Genomic DNA, 21,494 nt, shown 5'->3' on the forward strand with positions numbered 1-21,494 from the left:
ACCATTCAGTCAAAGGTTCTTTTTATAATCTGAAGAACCTTTTTTCTCCACAAAGAACCTTTTGAAAGGTTCTTCAGATGTCAAAGGTTCTTTATGGAACCATATAAACAAAAAGGTTCTTCTATGGTATTGTGAAACACCTTTATTTCTAAGCAAATTAACTACCATTCCGATATATAACACCCAATTTCTACAATCAAATCAATTCCCGAATAATAAAATTTTTTTTTTTTCTATTAAACTCTTGTTTTAAGTAAAATTGGTTGCAAAAGGCAATTCGCGTTAAATTAAGTCTGCGATTTAAAGTACTTCCTCGTCCTCTTGATCCAAACTGTTGTCCTTCACCGATAAAGAATCCTTCGGTGACATTTTATCAGTGCATTTGGAGATTTCCGTGGTGATGATGTCATCAGGATGACATCTGACATCATCAGAATCTGTGTGGGATGAGCTCTGTCCGCTTTCTTCGAAACAGATGCTGAGGGCTTCCTGTCGTACGGCGATGTGGTTGACCCCTTTGAGCGTGATGTCGTCGATGTGTTTGGGCTCCTCTTCGATTTCTTCTGGAATGGAAGGTGGGAGGCTTTCGATGTCCGAGTTGGTGAAGACGTATCCAGGCAAGGTGGTGTGTATTTGCGAGCCATGCACAAGCGAGCCGACACTGGGCCGAGTGGCGCAGCGGTACACCCTGCTGGTGAGGAGAGCAGAACTGCGGGTCACTGAGGTCATCTGGGATTGGACGCTCGCACCGCTGCTGTTCAGGACCGTCCCATAGCGGTAGTTAGCCAAAACGAAGGGACCTTTCCAGTCTAATGCAAGCGTCCAGCGGAGCCAGGTCTTCCGGATTTCTGTCTGGACCTGGGAGAGAACAATAAGGAGCAAAATGAATGTTGTGGGCTGACTAGCTACAAAACCTTTGAAAGGTTGAGAGAAAATGAATAATCACTTTGAATACAAACTTTGCTGAAGTGACAGTATTTGAAATATTAATGTTGTTCCACCCAAACTTACCTCTCCATTGCAGAAGCAGTAAATAATGGATACAAAAAATCCCTGAAAGAGAGCAATAAATAACGGTGAGAAAGACAAATAATAGAGAAAGCCTCAAAAACACACATAATATAATATCATGAGTAAGAAAAAGGTCCTTGCCGAACTTTATTAACTGTTTATTATTAATTTTGCACTTTCTTATACTTAAAAAAAAAACTTTTGGTTTGTCATTATAAATTCATTTTTTGTTTTGCTGTACCTCACCACCAACTATTTAACTAATTTAAATGTATTTATATTACTTTCATTTTACAGGAAAGACAGAGTAGCAAAGTAAAAAGCTGATTTGCATCTGAGATGCGTTCAACTTTTTTTTTTTTGTCATTTAAATTTAATTTACAGGAAAGATAGATAGATACACGTCAGCACCATTTTAATTTACATTTATTTTAATTTAATTTAATTGACCTTTTATTTCAGGGAAGACTGAAAAGCAACAAAAGGTAAAACTTCTGATGAACCTCAACACTAATTTTTATTTTTTATTTTAACTTTTATTTCACAGTAAAGACAAAAATCAGAGAAGAAAAGCCGATTTTAAATGTATTCTAACTTATCACAGGAAACAAAAACAAAGAAAATGCTTCTTACAGACCTCAGCACTAACTTTTAATTTTAGTTTAGTTTATCTATTCAATTATTTTGTGAATAGTTTTTTGTTATCTCCCTTAATTCATTCCCTGCATGCTGCTATTTGTTTCCCACTGTCTACAGACAAGCTGCAAAATGCTTCCGAAATATGAAAGTGCAGTTATTTATCATGCCAGCAGAGCAAATTACCGGAATGCAAAGGGACAGATCATTATACTCAGTGTTATCACATCACATTAGTGAGTACTGAGAGGTGAAACTATAGCTGATTAGTCAGGAAGTCACCTGGAATGAGTTGAAGAACAGTTCACAGTACATGCGCAGCTCCCAGGCCAGACCTGTGAACGTGTGCGGCATTCCCACAAACATGATGTAGTGCACGCCGAAAACCAGAACCAGAACCAAAGTGGACTTAGCCAGCTTCCTGTACACACAGACACATTTTCTGGTTTCATATTTGAATACTATATCACACTTGATTAAATTCACAGTGATTAAATTCACATCAATATAAAGAAATAATAAACATGACACCTCAAATTGTAAGGTTTATTGAGAATCAAACAATCACAAGCGATTTTTCAACCTGAACCCCCCCCCCCCCCCCCAACCACCCAAGAAAAAAACACCATAGTGAGCACTCAGAACACTATAGCAATCTCTCAGATCACTCAAGAAACCACACAAAACAACAAAGTAACCAATCAGAACACCATAGAAATCACCAGAAAACCCTAAAAACCACCCTAAACACAACACAGAACACCATATAAACCACTCAGAACACCCCAAAAACCACCAGAAGGCCCTAAGCCCCACTCAGAACACTACAGCAGCCACGTAGAACACCCTAATAACCACCAGAACACCCTAAACCCACCAGAACACCATATAAACTGCCCAGAACACCCTAAAAACCACCAAAATATCACAGTTATCACTCAGAACATCGTCAACCACACAGAACATCCTAAAAACACCATATCAACCACTCTGAACACCCTAAAACCACGAGAACACCATATAAACTACATAGAACTCCATAAAAATAACCAAAAACACCAGAATACCCTAAGAAACATCAGATCACTATATCAACTACAAACCCGATTCCAAAAAAGTTGGGACACTGTACTACTAATTGTTAGTAAAAAAATGAATAGAATAATTGACAAATCTCATAAACTTATATTTTATTCACAATAGAATTTAGATAACATATCAAATGTTGAAAGTGAGAAATTTTGAAATGTCATGCCAAATATTGGCTCATTTTGGATTTCATCAGAGCTACACATTCCAAAAAAGTTGGGATAGGTCGCAATAAGAGGCCGGAAAGGTTAAATGTACATATAAGGAACAGCTGGAAGAGCAATTTGCAACTTATTAGGTCAACTGGCAACATGACTGGGTATAAACAGAGTCTCTCAGAGTGTCAGTGTTTCTCAGAAGTCAAGATGGGCAGAGGATCACCAATTCCCACAGTGCTGCAACACACTAAAATCACCAAAACATCATATCAGCAACTATGCTGACAATGCACAATGCAGTGGGCTCCAAAATCAAAAAACATTTTCCCATCATTATTTTCAACCTTTCAACAGTAGGATGGTAAATTGATGGTATTACTATGGAACTTTGAAATACATGGTACATCAAGTTAGTTCCAAAAATAATCACAATATTACTGTGGTTTTGGACTTGTTTCGTTTCGGCTCTGAGAGACTGAAATTGAAATGAGAGCGAGACTCTAAGAGTAAGAGTCAACGTCTCTCTAAAGACTGATTCTTACATTGCAGGCCAGAAAATGAGAAAAGATGAGCTGAGCCTTTCTGCTGTTTTCACATACTCCGATAAAGCATCACAGAAGCAGAGGAACCTTGCGCTAAGCTCACATCACATGGAAATTGCTTAATTACTTCAAGTTCAGAGCACAAGTCTGACTCTCATTAAAAGTAAAATGTGACTGTGTCCATTCATCCATAACGTCTTTAATGGCGTTCATTGCCTGGATTTAATTTCACTGGAGGTTATCAAACCCCTGTAGGTTTAAAACACTCGCAGCAGCGACTCTAATACTTTCACATGTTATTAAGATATAATACATATCTACTAATCTATATTTCCCTTTATAAAAAAACTAAACCGCAGATCAGTATATACCATTTGCATTCCATTAACTTCTTTTAAGAATGTTTATTAACAAAATTAACTGGAAACTAAAATGTTACACTGTCAAAATTTTTTATCATTCTAGTCTTTATCCTGAATTTTCAGGATTTTCAAGTGTAGGAAATTGTCACCATTAGTTATAGTTTATTAAATCCACATCTGTATAAATAAATAAGTAACTTGTGCCTCTTATAAACATGGTACCTCAAATTATAGCCTATTTCTAAATAGGGATCCATTGATAATAAATTTGGCCGATAATTTAGAATGGCATCTGCAGATGTCAATGCCGATACTGATAATTTGGTTTCCTTAAGGAAAAAAATCTCTTCCAACTAATACTTTGTTTGGTGCATTCATATTAGAAGTTAAAATTAACAGATGACACCAATTATTGGCCGATATATCGGTGCATTCCTATTTATAAGGCTTGTTAAGAATCAAGCCACCCACCCACCCACCCAGAACATCCTGGCAAACAAACAGATACCATAGAAACCACCCAGAACATCTGAGTGTCTGGCTGGCAATGACCCAGAACACCCTAGCTCAGTGTCAGTGAGTCTTTATGCATATGCACCACTTAAGAAAATACAAAATAGTTTGAGAATCATTAGGAGCCACAGACAGTAAAACTGTACTTCAGAGGAAAGCCAGAACATGATTAACAAAGACAAGAGGGATTTGCTTGATTTGATCAACGGGCAGCTTTGATAAGAGACTATACAGACTGACCTTACAGTTGCTTCCACTCGCAGACTATTAGTCAGATAGAGCCTGTGACTTTTACCTAAAGGCAGACATGCTGTTAATGAAAGCACACTCTCTCTCTGTGACTCTCTCTATTTCTCTCGCTGTGAGAAAGCCTTTCAAACACCATCTGGAAAATTACAGTCCTCTCCTGGATATCTCACCAATGATGTCCAAACACTCCACCTTGCCGAAAACAACCACAAGAAAACAGGCAAACAGAATCCAGTTGCTATTTCATATATTATGAAGTAACACCTGTACTTTTGGGTTCGGGGGAATCGGGGATGTGGTTGAATTTGCGTATAATTTGTCTCTGGAGAAATATCGTACAGTATAGATTCTCGTATGAGGTCATGTACCAGCGTAACAATCATTTCATGCACTCACCTGTACTGTTTACGTGTGTCATATCGCCCCGCATTAGTTTCTCGGATCTTTGTGGCCAGAACTCGTACGATATTTACGAACAGAATAAAATTCAGCTGCAAGAAAGAAGAAGGAAACAAAGGATTCATTTAAAATTATGTTGCTACATTAGTAATTTGACTAAAGTGTATAACATATTCAATAAAGATATGAAATAAAAAAAATTATATATATAACTGTATATATATATATATATATATATATATATATATATATACATATCAAAAACTTTCTATATCTATCTTTTTTGACAAATATTTTTTTTAATATCCATAATAAAACAATAAAGACACTTTATAAAAATATCTTTGCATATTACATTTTAAAAACTACGACAGCCTGAAAATAATAAAATAATCATCAATGAATAATTATGACAATTATTATTGAGATAAAAGTAGACGAAGAAAACAAATAGGTAAATATTACTTATAAAAAGAAAATCTTTACGGTTTTGTCATTTGCCAGAAAAGCTATTATTTTGTCAAATTGGCCAAAAAGTGTGAAAATATTTAATTGTGTGTGTTTAGGGACAGCTATGAAATTAACATTTACAGGACAATTAAGCAATCTTATTCCAAAATGTTTAAAATGTATTTTCCACTCTAGACATTAACTGAGACAAAAGAAATGACAAGATTCTTGTTTTGGATGATTCTAATGAACTAGTGCGAGTGAAAAAAAGTGAAAAAGGTTCCTTAGTTTAACTCATTTTAAAAATGCTAATTTCATTCTGCGTATATTGTTACGCTTGGGAATTATTCCATCAATGCGTGATGAGCTTCTGTCGCATCCGATCTGTGAAAGTTTCAACAGGTTTAGACAGTTTTTTATATTGCGCTTTACTCTACTTAGACATCGTAATCAATTCACCAAAGAAATTGTTATTCATGAGCGCTTGTGTGTGAATTCATCCATGTGTGTTAAGTCCTAATTTATATGTTTTGCTGACAGGCAGCAAGGACAAAAATACATTTGCATTCTGTCACATAATTACAGCTCTCCTGGTGCGCAACTGTCCAGAGGTTCTTGAAATGGGAGCTCCATTACTGTGGAAAGCGCTTATGCTCGGCAAAGCCAATAATTAACAGCATAATGTCTCCGTCTGCCCATCCGTCAGATAAATATATGCATGCAACCACTAACTGGTCAATCACATTCAGTCACGGCATGTCAACAAACGACAGCACACCGCTATCCAAATCAACCTTTTGACACGCCCGATAACAGGACGTTGACAAGCTCTTTCAGTGCTTATCGCATTCGGAGCGGGGGGTTGAATTCGGGGTTAATGGAAAGACAGCTGCGTCTCTTAACAACTGCTTAGTTGGCACTTTTCACCAATATGATGCAATTTGGCGGCCCATGAGGCACTAATCCCATGTTTTGCAATAAGAATTGATAGACACTTTAAATAGACTATTAACCAACTTACAATTAGTAGTTTGTATTAAACTTCTCAAATGTTTGTGACCACTAACTCGAAAACGCTGTCCCATTGCAGCAGTCTTGACCTTCTTGACTGTATCCATCAATTAAATCTTTTTAAATAGTTTAAATCTGCTCATTTTATGACAGTAAAATAACTTTTAAGGTCCTGTCAGACTAGTCAAGTCAACTTTATTTCTATGGTGCTTAATACAGTAGTTTGCTTCAAACCAGCTTCACAGTAAGAAACAGGAAAATAACTGATTATTGATAATCATATTTCACATAAATTAAATAAAAAGTATTTTTTTATCTTACAGTAACTTTGGTAACAGGGTTAAATGATTGAGCTTAAAAAAAACTTTTTTTTATTGCACTTTCTTTCTATTTGCATCTGTAGGTATTTATAAAGGCTGATTTCACAAAATGTGCTTTTTCTCCACATCAGTAGCACTTACATACACCAAACTTAGCAGTTTTATTCCCATCTCTATTCTGAAGGTTTTTATAGAGGGGTTTGTTTATATATATATATAATATGTCTGATTTTATAGTGATAAAAATATGTATAAAAAATACATAAAATAATAATTTACATATGTATATGTAAAACCCTTTGTCTCTAATATGTCAACAAAACAAAGCGGGCCTTAAACAATGGTCAGATTTTGGGAAAATGAATGCAAATTTGTTAAACTCAATAAAACAATTAAACTCAATTGTTTATCAATAACTCAATCAACATTTGGTCCCAAAATAGCAAGAAACTACTTACTTTCGTTAAATTCAAAACCATGTTGCTTACAAATATGTTTATTAATATATGCATTTATTATTTGTTTATTCCATTGAATTTAATACTTACAATTTTTATCATCAACTATAATGTTTTTTTTTATGTCATTTGAAAACAACAAAATTGTGTATATATTGTGTTTTAATTTTTTAAAGAGTTTTATACACATTTATAAAATATGTTCAGTGTTATTGTTAAAGGGTGTTATCCGGTTGTATTGTAAACAATGGCGTTGTCAATATAATTTATCAATTTGAGCCCGATTGAGACCCAGATGATATTAGTGAAGAGGATCGTGTAGAAGTCTCATACTTTTAGATTTGCTGTTATTTGTAAATGCTACTGCTTATGTTAGCTTTTAATATATGATTTTATCCCGATTAAAGCTGTAATACAGCTGTAATACAGCAGAATACATGATTGCATTGTAGATTTTTTTATTTTTTTTATTTTATAACAGTAAGAAGTGTTTGCCTGAAAATACTGCTTGCTACAGTGGCAAACACCATGTTTAACACTTCTTGTAGCTTTACGAAAAATATCTCTAAACATAAAGTGTATAATTGGAACACATTTCATTGATGGAGTTGATGAGCTAATGTTTTGAATCATGTGAGAGAGAGATGTAGAGACAGAATTGCAATTTTTGTATGAATTTGTTTTTTTGTGTACCTCTAGTTTTGAACGCGTGGCAACAACCCTCCCCGTTCCCATTTGTTGCATGTTCCCAGGGGCGGGGCTTATGTAAATTTCAGGGTTTATGATGTCACTAACCTGGGAAGACGCTCGTTGTAGTCCCTATGAACCATTTTTGTAGGCATTAAACCGCCATAATGGCATCATCTTAAAAGACAATATCTATGTTTGTATTGAAGTTTCAGTGTCAATACTTTGCAGATATTGTTTATTCTCAAGCAGCAACATTATACACTAACTAAAGTTAAAAAGTGAAAATCACAATCAACCGCTCCTTTAACTAAACTAATAAAAAATTTAATACATTTAAATATTAGTTGAAAAACAAAAATTACCAAAACCAAAAATAAATTAATGCTGAATCGAAATAGACAACAAAATTAGTCAAACTTAAACTAAAATTATAAATGAAAACATACAAATATAAATTCTCGAAATTGGTATACAATAACACTCAATGTGCCTAACAAATAATTTCAGTTTGTTGGTAAAGTGCTAATTTACTCACCCCAATTGCTGTCAGTATAGGAACTTGGTAAATCCATCTAATATTGCCAGCGCTCAACTCCCAGCACCTTAGGGAAAAAGACAGAAATATTCTATTACATTTTATATATAGCACAGCTTGTGCATCTCTCTGTGTGTGTAACTGTGTGACTTTTTTTCTTTTTATCTTACAGAGAACCTGGATCATGTTTGGGAAACCCACCTTACATCCGCCAGCGTTGCCCTGACGACAGCCCAGGTTGATACGAAGAGAGCAGGAACACCTGTGGTCGCACAAATTATAAAAATGACAAGATATATCAACTGTAACGCAGCATACAAGCACAGAAGCATGTCCAACAATTGCCACAAATTCACCGGAACAACAGTATTTTCTGTTTGTTTTATTTTGAACTGATGAGATCCAACAAGTCAAAAGCCTCCTGAAAGTCTCCTTGACCCTCCAGACCATGAATGAAAAGTAAAGTCTATAGTTTCTGCGTGGACACACACAAAAAATGAAGTTTTCCGAACAATCCCCTCTCCTGATGTTGGCCAAAAAATAAAAAATAACATATTATGACCATATTAAAATTTTTAAATATAGAAATGCCAAATGAAAAATGACATAAAATGAAAAATATTTATTATTATTATACATTTTATGTAGTAAAATTTCATGGTTTTTGTATAATTATTACATTTTAAGTTATATGATTACACACACATATGATAATTGTTTTCATATAAAATGTATTTTTTTATAATTTATATAAAAAAATATTCATAATATACAGTACATAATATATAGAGTTATACATTATATAAGTTTATATAAGTTTTAAATATATGTATGTATATATAATGTATGTATATGTATAGTTTTGGTACACTTTATTGTAAGGTGTCCTTGTTACACGTTACATGTACTTACTATTATAATAAGACTTAATTATGCGTAATTACATGCAAGTAACCATACACCAAAACCTAATCCTTACCTAAACCATATTGTCATGGTTATGTTCTGGTTTGGTTTAGTTTTCTATGTTTCTGTATCCTGCTTTGTTTGTTTCCATTGTTTTTATTAATTGTTCCACACCTGTTTCAGTTCTTCCTGATTACATTCCCTGTGTTTATAAGCCCTGGGTTTTCCTCCGCTCACTCGTGTTGCGTTGAAGTTGTATTGTAGTAGTTGTCTCCTACATTCTCCAGTGTTTTGGTCTTAGATTTATAATTAAAGATTCTATTCTGAAATACCCCTTCGCCGTGTGCATCATCATTACCTAACCATAACGCATATAATAAGTATATTTAGTTAATTAATATTACTCAGTACATTAATGTATAATTACACTGTAATAAGGACACCTTAAAATAAAGTGTATCCGTAGTTTCATATATATGTAATATTTCAAACAAAATTATTAAATATTTGTTTAGTCATATTCTGACAAAAACAAATATCATTACACATACAAACACACACACACACACACACACACACACATATATATATATATATATATATATATATATATATATATATGTATATAAATAATTCCCTTAAAAAATAATAAGAATTTCACAAGATTCAAATACTGATGGTTTATTTATAGCTGCCACTGCGCATTATATGGCCATATTATTTTAATATTGATAAAGTTACACTTCGACTTCCAGATGTTAATAATCTGGCTATAGAAACCACACTGAGAACAAGACCAAGCAGGCACTGATTTATAATGATGTGTCTCCCTAAATACTGAGCTTATTAATTATTAAAAAGCCAAAAGCAGGCCTCAGCAAACAAGTTCCAGCAATCTGTTTTTGATCTGATGTTTTAAAGTGCTTGAATGGGAAAATTTAACCCTCATTAGGTGGTTACTCACCCACAAACACATCGATGCCAGGAACATTAATTATGCATTATTGATTAATATGTTCAGAAGATCAATATGCTGCTTAAGTAGCACACATTATCAGTGACTTCAAAGCTGTTTAATCTTGGCTCTGTGTCATTGTTGGTCTGTTTAAAGTAGGACAAACATGTTTGGGCTTCTCTGTCATTCAGCTTTCAACAAAGTATCTAAGAATGCGGGGAACCTTCCCAAAAGGATTTGCACATCAAAGGTGTCTGTTTGGATTTACTGGTTAATATTATGCATCCAACATTAAGTATAAATAAATAAGGTTTTAAGTAAGTGCTGCCGACTCAAAGGAGACCAAAACGATTCGACTAAGATTCTTGAAAGCAGACGTAACACAAGCCTCAGATGAGAATTATCATAAACTGTAAAATTGGCTAGGTTACATCTGGGCAGGGCAGAATAAACAATGTTTAAAAACAAAATCAAGGAATGATTGATCTTAACATGTGCAGCATTGTGCACTTACCCCATCCTATGAGAGTGAAACCCCAAAGATATTTGGAGTCTGAGAAGAACGCCATGAAAATGAGACTGTGAAGGTACAGGCCCTCCACTAGGATCCAGTAGTAATTGGTTGCCAGGAAATAAATGAAGAACAGGACTGTGATCTTGCAGCCAACCTGAAAGTACAAACAATGCTGGCTTCAAACCATGAGCATTCAGCCAGTCACAGCACAACTGTTCATTATTATGCAACCTTTTAGTTGGAATGAATGCATTTACAAGATGAATGTGCATGAATGCCACCACAAGAGCTATAAGTGCAATTCAAAAAAAAAATATATGATATGGGCTTTCATAGTACAGTGCCGTGAAAAGGTTTTTGCCCCCTTCTTGTTTTTTTTTTGTGCATATTTGTCACACTTAAAAGATTCAGATCATCCAATAAATCTGAATATTACACAAAGGTAATACAAGTAAACACATAATGCAGTTTTTAAACGGTGAATTCATAAACCTACTTGGCCCTGTTTAAAAATTAATTGCCCCCTCTTGTTAAATCATGAAAGAACTGTGATTAACAACATTATTTTAGAAAGCTGAGTTTAATTTCACAAGCAAAACGCTGGCCTGATTACTGGCAGACCTGTTGAATCAAGAAATCACTAATAGATCCTGCCTGACAAAGTGAAGCATGCTTTAAGAGCAATACATCATGCAAACAATCGAAACCCTCCAACGTGGCTGAATTAAAACAATTCTGCAAAGAGGAGTGGGCCAAAATTCCTCCACAGTATGTGAACGACTCATTGGCAGTTATTGCAAACACTTGACTACAGTTTTTGCTTCTAAGGATGGCACTACCAGTTATTAGATATAGCGGAAAATTACTTTTCACATTGTGCCAGGCAGGTTTGGACAGCTTTTTTCCTTTAATAAATTAAAAATCTGTATTTCAAAACTACATTTTGTATTTATCTCTGAGTAATAATACAATTGGTTTGATTATCTGAATCATTCAAGTGCTACAAATATTTAAAATCAAATAAAAAAACAGGATGGGTCAAAACCTTTTTCACACCACTGTATTCTGAGTTGTGACCGCCATTTTTAGATTTTTGCAAAAAACATTTAGTGATTATGTAATTAATAATTCAGCAATATACAAATCAAATTCTGTTATTAAAAATGCTGAATTCACTTGAACAACTTAAACCCGTTGTAAAATTCATGCTAGTAAATCTTTCGCCCTAACGCAAAATTCCAGAACTTGTGGATTCCTGTTGAAAGAACTGGATTTCGTCAATGAAAATTAGCAGAAAAGCAGTAAATATAGCCACATTTTAAATGTAAACCTCGTTAACAAAAACAAAACATTTTTCAATTTCATAAACATAAACAAAGGCGCCAAAAAGACGCATTGTGTAGATTAGTAAAACTTTTATTTAAACTTGCTGTTGGTGAAAACATAACGAAAAATGACACAATGAAACATTAACAATATTTTAGAAAAACATTTTTTTTTTTACTTTCAATTAGCATTTTGTGTACTATTGATGAAAAAAAATAACAAAGTTCATTGGAAGTTCATCGGAAGTGCTCATTTAGCTGCATTTATGAGATGAAAAAAAAAGAAATCCCATCCAGAGAAGAGAAGAGTTAACTTAACGTAACTTAACTAAAGTTAAAGTAATTTTAGCCAAAACTAGTTCAACTGTAAATAAAAATTAATTTAACCTGGTCAGATTCATTAATGTAGCTCATTTACTGCACTCACATACTGAGTCTTGTCAAGCGGGGAAATGGAGACGTTGCTGATGTTGTCCATTAGCATGGTGTCGTACTCCTGTAGCACACCATTAGCGTACACCACTCTGTCTTTCACGAAGATGCTGACTGCGCGCAGCATGAAAGACACAAAGAGGTGCATGTGGATGTAGTTTCTGGTGCAGTGGAGACGCCTGGAAGACAAAAAAAAGAAAATAACAAACCATTTCCGCTAATCGCAGGGGACACTTTTTGTCATTTTTTCCCCTTCAAACCAGCATGAATAAATGTCATATCTGCATGAATTAACAAACAAACGTTAATTTGTGATGTGTTGTGATGGATTTCTTATTTTCTTTTTTTTTTTTTTTATTATTATATAAATAAAAAAAATATTAAAATATGTTATGTTTATTTCACTCTGTTTATTTTAGGAATTTAATAATTAATACTTTTATGATTGATTTTCATATTTTAAGATTGAGAGTATGGGGCTGAAAGAGGTCAATAGCAATAAAATAATGCAAAAAATGACATTTGAAAAGTAACAAAAATAAAAACAAATAAAAAAATATGGTAAAAAGTTTTCAAGACAATTTCGAGTTGACCTTCATATTAGTGTAATTTTAGTATCTTTGGTTTACTATAGGTTTTTTAAATTGTATTTTCGATTACATTTGTAGATTTTATTTTTATTCTAATTTTTACATTATTTTTCATTTATAGTTTTTTTTTGTAATTGTGTTATGTACTTTTGTCACCCCCCCCCCCCCCCCCAGTTTTTAATTGTATTAATATATTCTTAGTAATTTTGTTGTGTTTTAGTCATGTTTATTTTTAGTTTATTTACTTTGAATTATTACGAAAAAATGTAACGAAAATGGCAAAATGAACCTTGGCTGAAAAAAAAAAATATTTGTATGAATTATTTCAGTTAATATTTATATTATTTTAATTAATTAAAATGTTTTCTGTGGTTTTAATTTTGCTAGGTTTATTTAAAAAATAAAATAAAACAAATCTAATAATTATGCATAAATGTGGACCCAATAACATCCTTCAGTGAAGGCTTTTAATTAGAAAAAGTAAAGTACAAGTTGTTCAGTACAAGTTGTTCAGTCATAGCACAAACTCAATGGGGAACTCTCAAGCTAATTTAATGTCTGAGGGTCTTTAAAGATGAAAACCTGATGCGAACTGTCGTGCATGAGTCCCTCAACAGCAGCCACTTGTTTGGAACAAGTATAATACGTTTGCTTCCTGTGCAACTTCCCAATGAACACATGGAGTTATTAGTGTTTCTTTAACTTGCTGTGTGGGACAAAAGTCTTCTGGGACCAATGTTCAATTACCGAAAGTATCCAATGATGAAAATGGCCACCAGCAGCGAGCTGAAGGACACTGCATAGCCGACTGTGTACATGATGTGCAGCCGCTCGAAAAAGTCCCTCTGGAAACACAACAACACTTGAGTCATCTCGACGAATGCAACTAGACATCCTAAACATATCCAAAAACGTTTCACTTGATAGACCAGTGGCATATGAAACTATATATGCAGCTTTACAGCTTTGCGTTTGAAGAAACCAAGCCAACTACATCTCATTGGAGCGTTGTTATCAAAAAGTCACTCTTGAATGATTTCGAAACTTGTCAATAAGACTCCTCAAACTCTTCCAGCCTGTTTAATTGTACTTACTTTGCCCTTTTCAATGCCTGGAGCCAAGAACCGCAGACAGTCTGAATAATTGACCCAAGTTCTGTTCTCCACCGATACCCACGATCCATTCAAGTTGCAATGACGGTATGCAAATCCTGCGAAAGCCAAGAAACAGAACAATTTGACTAGACTAGTTGTGAAGAAACAGGGAAATCTGTTTGAAGAAGTTTCGCAAGTACCGTTGTGGTTGAAGTCGTACACGTAGCTGGGACACGCCACTTTGCTGACGGTTCCTGGAGAACCTTGAGGCCAGCAAACCAACCCGTCCCATCCAGGAGAACAGACCTCATCTGTGCACAAAATGTGTAACCCACAATCACACTTCGTAGGGTGGAAATGCAAATCACAGATGAAACGGCTTTAACATCTAAACTGTTTCTCCTAGCAGTGAAACTAAAAAGAGAGTGGATGGATTTTGTTTGGCAAACATTTTCTGTTTCTGTATTTTGGTTCTGGTTCCAATTCCCCTAAACGATTCCATTTCATTAATGGTTCCATTAACGATTCTTTTAGTATTGTTGAGAAGGAAATCCAAAAACAAACCAATCCAATTCCACTGCCAAATAATTAAATTATTGTAATAAAAACATTTAAATGTATGCACAGCAGATGCCTTTATTGTTATAAGAGCCAAATATATTCATAATACACAGTGCCAAGGTAACTAAATTAGCAAGCAAGCTAGAGGAGATGAGAAATGCAGAAAAGAAATAGAGTCAAAATGTACAGAGAGATAATAAATATGTATACCTTTTTAACCTCCTCGAGTCATGGTTCTCAGAAAATATCTCAACAATATCAGCTCAGATTTGTCAGCAGTCAAGAGAAAATATTGTCACACAACACTTATATACAATACAGTCTCAACAATACTCTAATACTGTATGTTTCCTTCCTAGGAATGGAAAAACATTCAGGGAGAAACATCTAAGACATCTAAGTAGTGGCACATAATGAAAAAGAATGGCAAGAAATGGTGTTGAACTGAACTGTCCTCACAAGCTGCATGCAAAAACAAACACCACAATTGAGGTCTGATTCACAAACAAATGATTCTTATGACCAACCTTTTTTAGTGACACAAAATCACAAAGCACCACTACATTCTTTTTAGTAAATCAGAAACATACAACATGAAAAAGTCGACTCTTAGGAGCCAGTTCTGTTTAGTGAATCAAAAGCATATGGTACGGTGAATCCAAAGCAACTGACTCTTATGTGTCGGTTCTTTTAAGTGAATCAAAAATATACAGGGGGACCAATGTACGTATGAAGATTCCAAAGCAATCGACTTTTAGTTCTTTTTAGTTAATCAGAAATACACAGTGGGACTTGTGTTCTGTACAGTGGTTTTGTAACAAACTGACCGGCTGTTTTTAGCGCCAATTCTAACAGATTAATGATCTGAAATAAATCTGTCTGAAACACGGCCCTAACAGTAACATATGAATATGAATCGAGTCTGTAAACTGTATGCCCAGCCCTATTCTAGCTGAAATCGTTGATAGTTTCTCGAAATTAATTCTGCATGTGTTTCATCGCTGGTCTGCTTGCTCGCTCAAAGCAAAACCTAATTAAAACTGTTAAGAGTCTCTCTGGGAATGTCTAATGTAATTATAGTTTCTTTAGTAACGGAAGATAACAGGGTCATCTTAAGTGAGATTTGACACCTCACGTTCTCAGACTTTCAAACTGCGACAACAATTTCTTCATCGAAGCATAAAAGCTCTATTTGCCTCAGCAATTTTCACACATTTTCATGGCAACTAACTAAGCTCCACAACAAAGGATGCATTATTAATCGAATACGTCGTGCTACTCTGCGTTTGAAAACAGAACGCTTTCAAGAAAATGAAGAAGAACATTCATTATAATCTTGCAAAGTGAACATGATGTATTATGAAAGGAATATCCTCGAAACCATATACGGTTTATCTTGCCTTCCGGCTCATTGATTTGAAACTGTTGTATGTCTTCGTTCTAAGTGCAAGTATTCAGTCACACATTGATCCAAACCCCCGCAGATCAGTGTGGGAAAAGGGCAGAGTCTCTGTTTGGAAGCACCAACCGGTCAATTTCTTGAAAAGAAAAGAGAGGGTTTGCAGTGCTACAAGAGCATGATGCTATTTGGAAACTTTATTCAGAGTGAATGATTCAGCATGGTGGTTTGCTGAAGACGGTCGAAAGAAAGAACAACAAACTGTGCAGTATATTTATTTGTAGATTCCTATGGTCACTGGGGTGAGATGTCGTCTTTCACACTTTCATATTTACTGTTTTTTTTAGGTCCTGACTTCATATGTACAGCGACCTTGGACCACAAAACCAGTCATAAGGGTCAATTTTTCTAAATGAAAAAGTATATATTATATGAAAAATAATTAAATGAGCTTTCAGTTGATATATGGTTTGTTAGGATAGGACAATGTTTCGCTGAGATACAACTATTTGAATATCTGGGCCCGTATTCATAAAGATTCTAAGAATCCTCTCAGAAAACTCTTAATTTAGCTTAAAAACTTTTATGTAGGAGTCTTAGCTTAAAGCGATTCGGGACCGATCTGAGAGCAACTCTGAGTAAGGAAAAGACAAAAACTTTCATCTTAGTGAGGAGGCGGGGTTGACCCCGTTGCTATGTATGACACAATCTTTTGAAGACTGTCAATGGTTGGTTGTCCAAGAAGGAAAAAAAAGTGATTTTAAGTATAGGCTCTATTCTAATTCTCACTTTGAATTTTCATGCGTAATTTATCCTATCTGACTGTTCTCTCTCACACACACACACACACATTATATGTGTGTATATAAATCCTTTTTTTATTTACCATGCTTGTAATTTCCTATAAGGTATTTGATTGGCTTGGAATGATAAAAAATTGTTCCACTCTTTCCAATTACAGTGATTGCTGTCATATTTAAGTGGCGGTTTGAATGTTGGTTTTAATAATGTATCAAACATGGAATCAAAACCAAGAAGGGCGAGAAAGCCAAACTGGACAGAGGAACAGTGTTTACTGTTAGCCCAGTTAGTGGATGAACACAAGGCCATTCTTAAAGGAAAATTCAGGCCAGGTGTCACAGCAAGGGACAAGAAGCAGACATGGGAGCGTATAGCACAAACTATTAACGGTTCATTCCCCCTGCTTATGCGCACCTATAAGCCTGCTATATTCATAAATGCAGTTTTTTGAGCCTGCAAGGTGGGAATCTCCAGTGGAAACTAAATGAACTGCGACACAATAAGATGTTCTGAAAATGCTGTAATTGTTTGTGTGATCACTAGAAGGTTGTGACAGACCCAAATCATCACTATTGCATTGTTGCATTTTCCCAGTTGCCAAATATCGTAATGTAGTGATTACTTTAATTTATATATTAAATTATAAATGATTATATAATTTATACCGACTTATTAACTCACTGTCATCCATTGTCTGCAACACATTTCTTCTGACTCTTCGTCTCTCTGCCATTTTCTCCTCTGCTAAAGAAACTCTTAAGCCTCTTAAAAGTCCTCGTCTGTGCTCCTAACAAGTTTGACCTCAAGACCTCTTTTAAGGGTTAAGATGCTTTCTGAATTACTTTTTTCATTACTAGGATTTTTTGTTTAATTTTAAGAGTAAACGCCCACATTTCTAAGAATTTTCTTAGAATTTTGTCACTAGGAGCTGCTACTTTTTGCATTAAGATTCTTTATGAATATGGGCCCTGGAGTCTGAGGGTGAAAAATAATATTAATATTGAGAAAACTGCCTTTAAAGTTGACCAGATGAAGTCCTTAGCTACGCATATTCTTTAAGTTTTGATGTATTTATGGTAAGAAACATACAAAATATATTAATGGAACATGTTCTTTACTTAATATACTAATGATTTTTGGCGTAAAAGAAAAATTTATAATTTTGACCCATACAATTTATTGTTGGCTATTGCTACAAATATATCGGTGCTACTTAGAACAGGTTTCGTAGTCCAGGCAGGGTCACATATGGGGTAAGTTCAGGTAAACTGGGTTACTTTTTGGCATTGAGCTGACTGGATAAACTTTAAACAGAACAGTAATATCAGAGCCCACACATAATAAATGATATTAACTTGAACATTCTGAGAACGTTCCGAGAGTTGCCATGGCAAATGAAGGTTCAGCGAGAGCGTTCGACAAAATGCAAATGATGACGGCTACACTATAATTAACTCTAATAACCGATATTAGCAAATGTTTTCAAACAAAGGAGACTTTTGTAAAGCCTTCATGTTTACCGTGCCTTTGAACAGCAGCACAAATATACAAATGAAAAGAAAATGATTGCAAAGGAAAACCTTTGATAAAAGCCCTTTTTACAGCGGGTTAGAGATTTTAAAATGTAATATGGGGTGGGTGCTTTATAATTGGGTTAGGAAATGAAGTACCCTACAATTGGTGTGTCTGTATGAAAGATATAGGTTTATGCTGTTTATGCAACAGTTCATTCTGGTCGTTGAATATGATTAGCTGAGGGGCGTTTCAAGAGCGCTTATCCAGGTATTTTTTTATGTAAGAGTGAATGTGCGACACTTCCGGTGTCGTTCACTTCCAGTTATTTTGCCTGTACAAAAACAATACACTATCCTGCTTGATATTGTTGGTATTTGTTCTAACATTATTTCAATCCAGTTTCATAATCTGAAAAATGTAATAGGTTACAGATTACAAGTTAAAATGTAATCAGTAGTGTAACTATTTCAATTACTTTATTCATGTAATTGATTACATTTGTTTACTTTTCTACATTTCTACTGTTAATCAGTTTCAAACATTTAAACCAGATATTAATACATGTTGGTTCTGAATGAATCATTTGTATGAATGATTCATTGACTCAACCACAATACCAATGTCCATTCCTAGGATGCTATCCTATGATCAATTTGTGCATATTTTACTAGATGGCTAATTCCTATGAATGCGAATGACCTAACACATATTTTATTTTATCAGGTGGCTAATTTGTAGGAATTCATGCGAAGGACCACGCTAACCCCGCCCCTAAATCTACACGTTACAAATCATACAAAATCAAATGAGTGATGTCATACGAATTTGTACAAACTAGCCACCTCATAACATACTACGAATTGGTTACGAGATAGCGTTGCCCAGAAATGAACATGGGTCGTGTGGTTGAGTCAGTGAATCATTCAAACAAATGATTTGTTCATAAACACAATTAATTCTGGTCTTTATTATTTTAAACAATGGTTAAGGTTCAAATTCTTACTTTTCTTAAATATATATATATATATATATACACACACACTTTAGAAAGGAAAAGTAGCTTACAATGCTGTGCCTAAAGCATAATTTAAACAACACTTAAGTCTTGTTTGTTGAACTGTTGTATAAATGCGGCTTATCTTTTGGAGCCCAGTTTTTAAGTAAAACAAAGATTATTGGAGTACGTCTTTCTACTTTGACATTTAATTCAATGTGTTACGTGATGTTTTTTTGTAACTATCTGTGAAACTCCTGGCAATTTCTAAAAGAAAACTGCTTCAAAGTAAATCCTACACCATTTTTGCGTGCCAGCATTTTGGTGGTGTTTTGGAGAAGCAAACACCTTTCAAATTTTCTTCAGAAAATCCTTGCTGTAATTATTTAATTACCTTTTCAAACCCATTGACAATAATGTATTTTCATATTAGCAAAATCTGTTAACATGCCATTTGTGATTGTTGGATTTAAAAATATTCATCTTTATTGGCTATGCCACCGGCATGTGTTAGATCAATTCACAAGAGCGTTTAGAGTTCAGTGATTATTTTTTAATAGGTGTGAGGGGCCACCACTGAGTTTCTTGTCTCTGGGATGATTCACATATGCTTGAATCATCTACTTAATTCATCAAGTTCATAAATCATACCTTCCTCAGCATCCTAATTCAGAATTACGCAGGTAACCAGGAACCTTTCGCAATCTTAACTTGGTATGCCCAGTCACAAAATCATCTAACACGTGGTTAATGCTAGAACCAACATGTATAAATGAAGAACAAGGGGAGAAAAAACAACAAAAAACGGGAACATTGGAAGAAAAACAATAAATGTGCGTCAGCTTCTGTAAACAGCAGGGTGACTCACAAGTCGCACTACACAATTAATCTGTGACATCACAAACTCCCTTCAGATTTAAAAAGGACTAGATTGGATGTACATAAGTGGAGTATTTTTGCTGCGGCGCATCCGAAAGTAATTGCACCCCTTAAGAGTTTCAGTACATTTGCAGCCTTTATTTGGAGTAGGTTTTAGAAGAAAATCTTATTTCAGTCTTTTTTTTGTGACATTTGAAATTGACATTTCATTCAATGTGTCAATTCTTTGTGATGATTTATGAAATTTATTATATGATGATGCATGAACAATCCTGTTGGGATTCAAACCCACAACCTACTGGTTACAAATCCAGCTTTTTAACAACTTGCATTTATGCTGGGAAACTGTCCCCTTCATGTAATTTACTGTAAAAAATAAAAAAATTAAATTCAAACTTGAAAAGCAACAAATCCATCACAGCTGAGATCGATATCCTTGAATCTGCATCAAATCAAATGCAAAGCAGACACATTTCCACTAGTGCCATTGGACTCCACTGCATATGCTCAGGCGCTTATATGAGTGGGCAGATACAGACGTTATATGACAGTAAGATGTTTCAGTATCTAAATAAAGCTTCAAAGCAGAGAGAGCAAAGACACTTGGACTGGAGGACCAAGACAGATTCAAGCACAGAAACCACTCGAACCAATGATCTGAGATCTGAGATTCATCAGTTGAAACGGATCTTGGATCTCTCTGGAGGCAGATATCGACAGAAGTCCTCTAAGCAAATTCTAATGTCACATCCTGTTCTGTGGATTACGCGTCAGATGTGAATTCACATGCTTTTAAACGAATGAACTAATTAACTAATGAGATAAATGTGTTTTAGTGCGAGTGACTTTCATCTTGATCCCTCATATTTGTATCAGTTATGCAAATGATCTATTCTCTGGGCTCCCAGTGAACATCTCATTAGAGAGAAAAAGGTCCAGATGACCAAACAGACTCCAGAGGTGAGGTCTTACCAGCAGGATTGTGTTCGGAGATGTTCTGAAGGCACTGCAGTTTGATGTCGTACAGCAGGAGAACTTGTTCCTGAGCTGTTAAGCCCACTTCAGGGTCCACATGCTGCCCGGAGACAAACACAGAGATATTTATT

At 34.8% G+C, this 21,494-nt stretch overlaps 1 protein-coding gene across 1 annotated transcript in view; it reads right to left on the reverse strand.

The window, feature by feature from the left end:
- The window catches only part of LOC127988076 (parathyroid hormone 2 receptor-like), a 22,638-nt gene continuing 1,144 nt past the window's right edge, over positions 1 to 21,494 (reverse strand). Inside the window, exons 2-13 of the mRNA XM_052590591.1 lie at positions 21,361 to 21,463; positions 14,440 to 14,550; positions 14,240 to 14,355; positions 13,893 to 13,990; positions 12,551 to 12,734; positions 10,799 to 10,952; positions 8,625 to 8,685; positions 8,424 to 8,490; positions 4,957 to 5,051; positions 1,930 to 2,068; positions 1,012 to 1,053; positions 1 to 858 (exon numbers count right to left, since the gene is read on the reverse strand). Of these exons, the coding sequence (XP_052446551.1) occupies positions 301 to 858; positions 1,012 to 1,053; positions 1,930 to 2,068; positions 4,957 to 5,051; positions 8,424 to 8,490; positions 8,625 to 8,685; positions 10,799 to 10,952; positions 12,551 to 12,734; positions 13,893 to 13,990; positions 14,240 to 14,355; positions 14,440 to 14,550; positions 21,361 to 21,463 (1,728 nt within the window). The 3' untranslated portion in view covers positions 1 to 300. The remainder of the gene's footprint in view (positions 859 to 1,011; positions 1,054 to 1,929; positions 2,069 to 4,956; positions 5,052 to 8,423; positions 8,491 to 8,624; positions 8,686 to 10,798; positions 10,953 to 12,550; positions 12,735 to 13,892; positions 13,991 to 14,239; positions 14,356 to 14,439; positions 14,551 to 21,360; positions 21,464 to 21,494) is intronic.

This window comes from Carassius gibelio, chromosome B22 (genome assembly GCF_023724105.1).
Source record: "Carassius gibelio isolate Cgi1373 ecotype wild population from Czech Republic chromosome B22, carGib1.2-hapl.c, whole genome shotgun sequence".
NCBI lineage: Eukaryota > Metazoa > Chordata > Actinopteri > Cypriniformes > Cyprinidae > Carassius > Carassius gibelio.